Source organism: Lupinus angustifolius, unplaced genomic scaffold (genome assembly GCF_001865875.1).
Source record: "Lupinus angustifolius cultivar Tanjil unplaced genomic scaffold, LupAngTanjil_v1.0 Scaffold_10_111, whole genome shotgun sequence".
NCBI classification, from domain to species: domain Eukaryota; kingdom Viridiplantae; phylum Streptophyta; class Magnoliopsida; order Fabales; family Fabaceae; genus Lupinus; species Lupinus angustifolius.
In genome coordinates, this window is record NW_017718421.1 from 1,794 (window position 1) to 12,458 (window position 10,665).

The window sequence follows — 10,665 nt, forward strand, 5'->3', positions numbered from 1 at the left end:
AACATATAATACTCCTTCTATTGTAGTTGAGGGTGGCTTTCCAATTCTACCAACTCCAAGTATTCTTCCTTTGTTATTGTCACCATATGTGACATATCCTTTGTCCCTTGGAGTCAGGACAGAGAATTTGCTTTTATCGCCCGTCATATGTTTTGAGCAGCCGCTATCCAGATACCATAAGTTGCAGGTGGCTCTCAAATCTTCCTGCAAAACAGATTACATTTTATTAGGTATCCAATATTCCTTGGATCCTAAGGGGTTAGTGCCTTTCTCAACCCATTTATATTTTCCTAGGGGTACACCATATCTTCTAATTTGACAAATATTTGGTGTATGCCCGTGTATTTTACAATATGTACATATGGGTTGATGAGCATGTATCCTAGATTTTTCATGAGTATGGATACTTTCCTTTTGGAAGATTATTTTTCTTTTGACACTTGGTTTCTTAAAACCATGGCTATTAGAATAGCCTAGACCTCTACGGTCTGATAAGTGTCTTTGATCATTTATGATATTTTCTAAACTCTTTCCACTCTTGTTAAGTTTATTGAGTTCAAGACTCAATGTTGAAACTTTAGTCTCAAGGGTGATGCAATTTTGGCATGAGGATGATGAAGGACTATTTCTAAATGCATCTAATTCAGATTTCTATTTTAGAAATATTTTAGATAATTTAATGTATTCATCATGCAAATCATTGAATGCAGTTTGAAGTTCGGAAGGAGAAAATAGGTTAGAATCATTTACCTCTTCATCCAATGTAGATCATTAAAGGCATTTTGAAGTTCATTAAGAGAAGGATTATACAAAGGTTCAGATTCACTTACCTCATCATCATCGGATTGATGAGACACCAGTAGAGATAAGTGGGCTTGCTCCTCACTTTCTGGATTTGAATTTGAACGTGTGTCATTGTCCTCTCATGCAATATAAGTTGCTCTACTGTTCTTCTTTTCTGGCTTCCCTTTTAAAGAATTCTTCTTCAAGGTTGGACAAAGATGCAGGGTGTAACATAAACATTGGTAGAGATGTAGGATGTAACATAGACATTGATAGAGATGCAGGGTGTATGCATGCATGGCTTGGATGCAAGAGTGTGGCACGAGGATTGGTTGACATTGATGCAAGGTAAGTGATGTTGGTATACTCCTTATGATGGACTATAATAGTTCTTTTGAATTATGATTGTTAGAGTATACAATTGTGGTAGTGGTCTAGGCTTTCCAAGAAAGCTCCATGGTTTACCTAAAGTAGTTACTTAAGAAGGTGGTTGTTTGTGAACTTTGATATAAATGTTACATAATATCGAAAAATTGCCTAATGATAGAGAGTTAGGCGGTGTGTTTTATTGAACAACAGTACAGAAAGTCACACTACAAGTTTGAAGAGTTAGGCTTTTAGTAACATCGCTAATGATACTCATAAATGCTTATGCTAAAGAGAAGTAGAATATTATGTAGATAAGCTATTAAACAAAGTTAGGCATTAAACAAGGTAGAATGAGATATTCGTTATGATAAAGATTGATGCATAAATTTTCCCAAGCAGCGAGATATTTAACCAATGTGAAGATTATATTGTTCGTGTTTGCTTAAAATATGTTATTTATGAAGTCCCAAATAGTGTAGGATTGGAATTAACATGTGAGACTCAGACTATAGATCGGGCTAAAGTTTCTTATTACATGTGCTAGAGCTTGTAATTATTATTCACTAATAATATCTTGGTAGTAGTTCAACGCTTCCAATGACGTAGACATAATTAACTGAACACCGTTAAAAAAAAAATTTGTCTTCATCTCTTCTATTTATTTCGTGCGCTTTATTTAATTTCTTATGACCAATAATGTACAATGATGACTTTGGCTGCATCAACAATTCATACTTTGTGTGCAAAAGTTTTACTTAGTTAGATAATGTTTTACATTTTTGAGATGCAATTTTTTATTTTTATCTTATACTTTGCTTTCCATGTACCCATCATTTGTTTTTCAAAATTAAGTGTAAAAATTTCACATAGATATTGTTTATGAAAGAATTATGGCTAACTAAGTCTATCACATGAAAGAATTAGGGCTAACTAAGTCTATCACATCATGTACTTTTTATTCTAACTTATGGTTTTATGTTTTTGAAAACCAAATAAGCTTTATGCAATAATTACTTCATAATAGTTATATATGATACCTTAACCTACTTTTAAACCATTTAATCATATAATTCTTATATGACTGTTACCCAACCGAACTCCAACCCACAAAAGCAAAATACTAAGTCTATAAAACTTCCACGGGACATTTGAGCAACATTGAAAAGCATTATATTATTCATCCGGTCTCTTTTATAAATAAATTTATCTAATTTAATACATATTAAAAAAAAATTAGTTAAAAGACAATTAATCACTTTAATTAAATAAAAATATATATAAATATTTGTAATTAATATTCAACATATGGTATATGAGAAGTTTTTATAATTAAAAATAATATTGGAAACTGTAAATATAATTAAATTTGCTCATATTTGAGATAATACATGTATATCAACCAGAATATACCAACAAGGTATTGATCTAGTTGTGTAAGGCCCAATTGGATCCCCAATGTCAATGGTTCAATTCTTGGGAGCAACACTTGTTGGGAGGGGCAACCATGAACGCCGAAAAAGATTAGTTCCTTACCAAAAAAGGTGAGAGATACCTTAGTAGTACCCAAAACAAATATCAACCATAATATAGCAATAAAATGTTGATCAAGTAGGATAAGATACTACTAAATTTTAAAATGTCAATGATTCAATTCTTGGGAGTAACACTTATAAGTAGAGGTAGTCACACATTCCAAAATGAATTAATTTCCAGTGATAAGGTGAGAGAATATTCGTAATAGTACCCAAAAAAATCAATCTGAATACAAAATAATCACGTCCAATATCATAGAATAAAATTTAACCCTACTCAAAATATTATGAATATTATTTTTAAATATAAACTATTGTATTTGCTTGTTAGCAAAGCATGTTAGATATTTCCTCAAAATCGGTGAACTACCAATCCTAGAATCTTGAATCTCATGATTCTCATATATAATATAAAACAAGGATATAAAGTCATACTTGAATTCATGTTCTCTGGTCTACTCCTTTTGATATACCGTTTGAGAGATTTTTGGTATGATGGTCTTCCTCAACCAAATCCTTAATTCCTTTTGGGACCTTTGTTTTCTCTTTGATGGGGAGAAGTAAAAACTATTTGTGATTTGGTGTATTGGGAACCATAATCGTTCCTTATGCGTTAACTTATAGGGTTCTCATTATCCCCTATAGGCCAACCGTTGGGTATCCACTCATTAAGTTCATATCCGTCATCAATTTCAGTGGTCTTATAAGTTGTCAGTAATTAGACCAATTGTTTTGTAACCCTAAAATAAATAGCTGATATAGTTGTATTAAATATATGATGCTCACCTTAATTAGAAACTATGAATTTCTAACAATCTTCCACTTGGGCTTCATATTATTACTGAAACAATTATATCACATTTTCTTTAGGCGCATATTTGTATGTTATTTATATTTAGACTTCTCCTTAATACAATCTAATTCATCTCATATATCAACTATAGAACCACCACGACCTTCATCATATTCAAACGTGACTCAACCACGAAGATCACCATATTAATATACTCAATGACATATATCAAATATGGATGACTGCCATGAAAATTTCTTGCAATATAATCTCAAATATGTCTATTTTCAACTGGTCCATCTTTATTCTTTAATGAGATCAATCCAAAGTCTTTAATTTCAACACAATATTTACAATACACGAGTTCAAAATAGAATAATAAATCATCAACTTTATTATGCATAAAACTATATATGACGTCCAAAGTATATCATAAAACATATAGACTCCCACTAAATTAAGGCATGCTAAGGAGCAATACTCATATAAGCAATATGCTCATGAAAGACTTTAGGTACCAAACTCTTAGTTAGCGGATTACCTAGCATAAATTTTGTCCCTATATGTTCTATGAAATCTTTAGTATTTTGAACACTTTCTTTAACAACTAGAACCTTGATGTCAATAAATTTTGACTTTATAGAACTCATTTTATTGTTAGAGTAAAGAACCATGGACTTACTATCACAATAAATTCCCAATGGTCTTTTAGTACCATCAACCACACGTAAGCCATTGACACAATTTCCGCAACCATATGTCATGGTATGATGTTTCAAAACAAATCATGAACTCTGAAACCATGGTTGAAGGAGCTATGAGCGTCTTTTTAGCAAACTTCCAAGATATAGCACCTTCAGCCAAGATAAACACATATCTAGAGGTAAAGTGTCTATTGTCTAGACACCCAAAAATGGAGTCAGAGTACCCAATGATCTCTAAATTCTCAGACCTCCGATAAGTGGGCATGTACTCCTTAGTTCTCTTTAAGTAACGCATAACACGTTTGACTGCCTTCTAGTGATGCATTACAGGATTGCTTAAATATCTTTTCAAAACTCTCATGACAAACGCTATGTCGGGATGTGTAAAAACTTGAGCACACATTAGACTTCCTACTATAGATGCATAAGGAATCTATCTTTTGCATCTCGTATATTTCAAGGTCATTTTTAGGGCACTATTCGAGACTAAACTTGTCTCCCTTAGCTATAGGGGTATTCTCTAGTTTACTGTCTTTCATGCCAAATCTATCTAAAACGTTATCTATATAGCTTTCATGTGACAACCTTAGGATACCTTGACAGCAATCTCTTAGTATCTGAATACCTAATACAAAAGAAGTTTCCCCAAGATCTTTCATTTCAAAATTATTCATTAGAAATCTCTTGGTCTAATGCAATAGTATCATATATCATTGCTAGCAAACAATATATCATCGACATATAATACCAAGAATATAAATATATAGATAAAGTATGAGCCAATTGACACAAAGTTTTCTGGTTGCACTATATAAATTGTTTCTTTAGTGTCACCATATATAAATGCAGTCTTAGCATCCACCTGATTTAGCTCTAAATCAAAATGAGCTACTAGTGCCAATATTATTCTACAAGAATCCTTCGAAGATACTTGAGATAAGGTTTCTTTATAATCAATGTCTTCTTTATGAGTGAAGCCTTTAGCAACTAGACGAGCTTTATATCTGTCAATATTACCCTTTGAATCCCTCTCAGTTTTAAATATTCATTTGCAACGAATAGGTTTCGCACCTTCAGGTAATTTGACAAGATCCCAAGTGTCATTATAATGCATAGACTTCATCTCATCCTTCAAGACATCAATCCACTTTTAAGAGTTAGAACTTTTCATGGCTTGATAGACGTTCAATGGATCAGCCTCTATTAATCTGATGTCATCCTCATGTTCTTAAAGAAATACAATATAATCATCAAAAATTGCATATCTCCTCTCTCTAGTGGACCTCCTTAATGATACTTCTACTACTTGAGGTTGTTGAATTTATTCTATAGGTACTCGAGGGAGAACCTCATTTTTGTCTTGTTCAAGAATATTGCTAGGAACAATATTCTAAACATTATCTTCTATTGCTGAAATTGATCCTTGAATGATAGTAGGCACAAGAACTTGTTCACCATTAGTGTCGGGTTCATCCTCAAAGACAACATTTCCCGTCTCAAAAAATCTTGCATTTCCTGTCTCAAAAAAGTCTTGAAGTGAGATCATAAAATTTATAGCTCCGAGAGCGTTCAACATAGCCAACAAAATAACAGTTAACAGTTCTTTAGTCCAATTTCCTTTCATGCGACCTATAAGGTTGTGCCTCAGGTGAACAACCCCAAATGTGCTAGTGTTTTAAGTTTGTTCTTTTATTACTCCAAAGCTCATATGGGGTTTTGTTAACTGATTTACTTGACACCCTATTAAGGATGTAAATTGTGGTATTTAAAGCTCTTCCCAAAGAGACTCTAGCAAGGAAGAATGACTAATCATACTTCTCACCATATCCTTAAGAGTTCAGTTTAATTGCTCAATAACACCTTTCATGTTATGTTTTCCTAACATAGTATATTGCAGAACAATTCCACATTATATGAGGAAAACACAAATAGCCATTTCACAACATCCTTATTGTTCTTTCTTTTCTTATTATTAGAGGTCATAGTCAAATGAGCACTTTCAGTCTTATCTCTCTGCAGTCTCTCTTTCTCTTGCACACAATGATATATAAGTTCATTGAGAGACTATTTGTCCTTCTGAGTGTTATAGCTCACTTTGAATTTCCCAAAGTGTGTATGAAGTGAGATCAAAACCAAGTACACGAACAAGTCACCACCCAGCTCTAACTTAAGTGACTTGAGTTTTGATGTGAGATTAGACATATCCATTATGTACTCCCTTATATTCTGTTTGCCTTTATACTTCATGGAGATGGATTTAGCCAAAAGGCTACTCGTCTCTGCCTTTTCATTTTTGGCAAAGTATGGTTCTATTTCTTCAAGGAACTTTCTTGCACTCTAACCATCAGAAATAGAGCCCTGAAACACTTCTAGAATAGAGCATTTCATGATCATTTGGCACATTCGGTTAGAGTGTTTCAATTTCTCCATTTTAACCTCATCGAGGATCTCTAGCGTATAAATGGATTTCTCCACCTGAAGTGTCAGGTCTAAATCGATACAACCGGAAATAATTTCTACGACTTCCTTATAGACCTTAAAGTTTGTCTCATTCAGCAACGAGATGTTCTTAATTTGAGCAGAAATATTTGCAACACTCGTAAAAGAACAAAATAAATTGCAATCATTCTTGTAATTAAACTCACATTCAACTTTAATACTTAAACTCAAATGATAATGGGGCACATCATGAGTTACCTAGCACAAATTAATATTCAGTCTTTGGACAAAAATATTAACTTCAAAGCGGTACACTCAATGTAATAATCAAACATTGATAATCAGTTCTGTTAAACAATAAGCATTTCTTTGGACCGACTTACTATTCACCTAGAAAGTCATATGATTATCATATATTTACTGTTACAAATATGTTTGTAATTTGGGCCAAATATTAATCTTCGTTTGGGTCAATCATTATTTGCATAAAGTGCAAACATACAATTGGCTTGATATTTCATATCAATCACTAATGATACTCTTGTTTGTAATGGTCAAACAATGATCATAATGCATGTCAAATAATAAACCCTTTCTTTGGACTAATTTATCATTCACATATGCAACTTTATAATAATCACATGTTTATCATCACATGTGTGTATATAATCTGGTCAAATAATAATCTTCCTTTGGGCCGATTAATACTCACACGGATACACATACGCACTAGCATTTGATATTTATTATGAACAATTCATAAAAAAAGATATCGCTTTGGCGATTTCTTGTTTAATAGATTCACTTAAAATGTCAAACAATTTTATTTTCTAATAGAAAAACCATTTAGTTGAGTTTAATTCAACATAAACTTAATCCAAAACATATATTATTTATATTCACATAAAATACATATATTCATTATAGCCTATTGGTAACATTGCATCACTCTCATCACAAGCACCGCATTTCAAATTCTAGTAAAGGTCCTTTTGAATTTTCCATAAAAAGATATTATCATCTTATACATGATTAAACATGACAAGACAAGTTGTCCAAACTGGAACAATGTTTCAACAATAACAACTACTTAATAATACAATGAGACACAAATCAATGCAACAAACCATAAATGTTGTAACAATTTAAACAAACAAGTCAATTAATATTTATAAATCAAGACATGTTCACATAATAGACTCCTCACAAGATACTTAGCACAACATCAATTTCAAGTCTTTGGATAGAGAAATTAATTTGTAAGTGGTACACTCAATCAAATATTAACAATTAGTTTGTCAAATAATAGCCTTTATTTGGACCGACTATTATTCACATGAAAAAACATTATAATTGTTACTTATTTATCAACCGGCCAAATAGTAATCTTTCTTTGGGCCGAACACAATTCGCATAAATAATCTAATACTCATATGTGTAAATCTTAATCAATTTCCAAAATAGAGGTTACTTTGGCAACATAGTGCATCAATTAATTCAAAAATTAATTGTTGACAAAGGAAAACAATATGGGTCCATTATAAAAAAATTATGATCTTGAAATTAAAACTTTCAGATTTGATATCTTTTATAATTAAAATGTCTAATCCAATAATATAATTTCAAATCAAAAAAGATATTATATATATATATATATATATATATATAAATGCATAAAAATGGATGCAATCTTAATCAAATAATCAATTGCAAAGTAAATCCAAATTGAAAAGCATAAAAAATATATGCAAATCATTATTGAAATTTTAAATCAAATATGATCATGCATATCTTAAAACATATATGTATCACTATATATATTCACTTTCACACACTAACATAGTAAAACATATATAATTTTAGCATTAATCGTAAGCATTATATATATAAAATCAGTAATTCTAGACATTACAACAATCTCAAGTTGGAAACAATTATATATGTATATATGTACATTTTAATTCACAATATATATACAAGGTCGTGAATTACAAATTGTATATGTATAAAATAAAAACACATCTTAACACATGTATACTTTATACATATACTTTAACAAATTATAAAATTGTAAAGTGACAAAAGTCAATGTCCAACACTAAGACATTAATGCACATATAATATGATAAATGTAATTAAGTTAAACAAAACATAGTATATTGTGCAGAAAAGTCCAAATAATATATGAGTCGATACCTCTTTATTATTTTTTTTATCGTTATGATATAATATAAGAGCAATTTAAACAATATATCTTTAGAATTGTTGATGCATTTTGTAACTAAAAATAATAAAGATACATGAATTTGTATATTATTTGGACTTTTCTCCACAATATATCATGTTTTGTTTAACTTAATTGCATTTATTACATTTGTAGTCAATGTAATGAAAGTATAAAAATGAGGGGGTTTATTTAGATGTAAAAAGTGAGGAGTGATTTGTGTAATTTCACTAAAATTTAGGAGGTGTGAGTGCAATTAACTCTAATACAAATTACCCATGATTCAAATAAGCATAAGCACATGAAAATTATCCTCATTATTCATAAATATCAATTTTCATAACCAAGAGCGGAAACATAAAAATCACAAAATTTAAAAATTAGTTCATAAAACAATTGGGAAGAAACCAATTTTAACGGAGAATCATAAAATTTAAAACCTAAAGCTTTGATACCACTTGTTAGATATTTCCTCATGATTAGTGAACTATCAATCCTAGAATCTTGAATCTCATGATTCTCACACATAATATAAAACAAGGATATAAAGTCATACATGAATCCATGTTCTCTGATCTACTCATTTTGGTATACTATTTGAGAGAGTTTTGTTATGATGATCTTGATCAACCAAATCTTTAAAAAAAAATTTGGGACTTTCTTTTCCTCTCTGATGGAGAGAAATGAAAACTATTTGTGATTTGGTACCATAATCGTTCCTTATATGTTAACTTATAGGGTTTAAATTATCCTTTTATAAGCCAACTGTTTGAGTATCCACTCATTAAACTCATATTTGTTATCAGTTTCAATAATCTTATAAGTTGTCAGTAATTAGACCACTTGTTTTGTAACCCAAAATAAATAGTCTTTATAATTGTATTAAATATATGATGTCCACCTTAATTATAAATTATGAATTTCTAACAAAGCGTTGATCTAAAAGCATACTATCTCGCTAGATCTTTAAGATGACTAAAATTTCAATAACTCGATTCTTGGGAGTGACACTTTTTAGAAGGGATAACCACAGATCCCGAAAAAGATTATTCATTATTGAAGGATTAAAATGCAAAATAGTAAATCATAGGTGTATAGTGGGTGCTGACCTAGTCCAAATTCAGCTGTGAATGTGAATGATTGGGTTCGTGACCGTTACATTACATAACACAGAAGTGCTATTTTAGTTCACACGAGACACGACCAAGAAAATAGAGAGAAAACAAAACGTGTGTAGTAATATAGCCATAGCAATCGAAAAAATTGAGCTTCTGCCATGTCCAATTTCGACCCAGAGCTTGACTCCACCACCAACACTCGCTGCACTTTCTGCTTCCCCTGCTGCTTCAGTTCCCGTCGCTCACCATCCATCAACTTCACGTGGTGGGAGCGCGTGAGAGCCACGTCCCAGTCGGAATCTCATCCCGTAATCGGAAGCGCAGGTAACCGGTGGTGGTCTCGCAGCTTCATGAAAGTGCGCGAGTGGTCTGAAATCGTTGCCGGACCGCGGTGGAAGACTTTCATCCGCCGTTTCAATCGGAGCAAGAGCGGTGGTTTGAGGAATAACGGGAAATACCAATACGACCCCTTGAGTTACGCGTTGAACTTTGATGAGGGACCGGGGCAAAATGGAGATTTCGAAGATGAGGGTTATGATGGGTTTCGGAATTTCAGTAACCGTTACGCTGCTGCTACTCCGATTAAGTCCGATTCGACATATGCGGGTCAAACGTCGCCGTTTTGAGATGAGAATGAGAAGGAAGATAGAGTGCGCCGTGTATGCTAAGTTGCACCAGTGTGGTAGTACGCTGATTACACGAG

General features: G+C 32.0%; 1 protein-coding gene across 1 annotated transcript; it reads left to right on the forward strand.

Moving 5' to 3' along the window:
• The first annotated feature begins 9,950 nt into the window (after positions 1–9,950).
• On the forward strand, positions 9,951–10,665 carry LOC109337771. The gene has a single exon (XM_019574816.1). It carries the CDS (start codon positions 10,121–10,123, stop codon positions 10,586–10,588), a length of 468 nt encoding a protein of 155 aa, XP_019430361.1. The 5' UTR covers positions 9,951–10,120; the 3' UTR covers positions 10,589–10,665.

Bases quoted from the DNA above. Each gene is read 5' to 3' on its own strand.
- LOC109337771 (XM_019574816.1), top strand. From the start codon at position 10,121: ATGTCCAATTTCGACCCAGAGCTTGACTCCACCACCAACACTCGCTGC.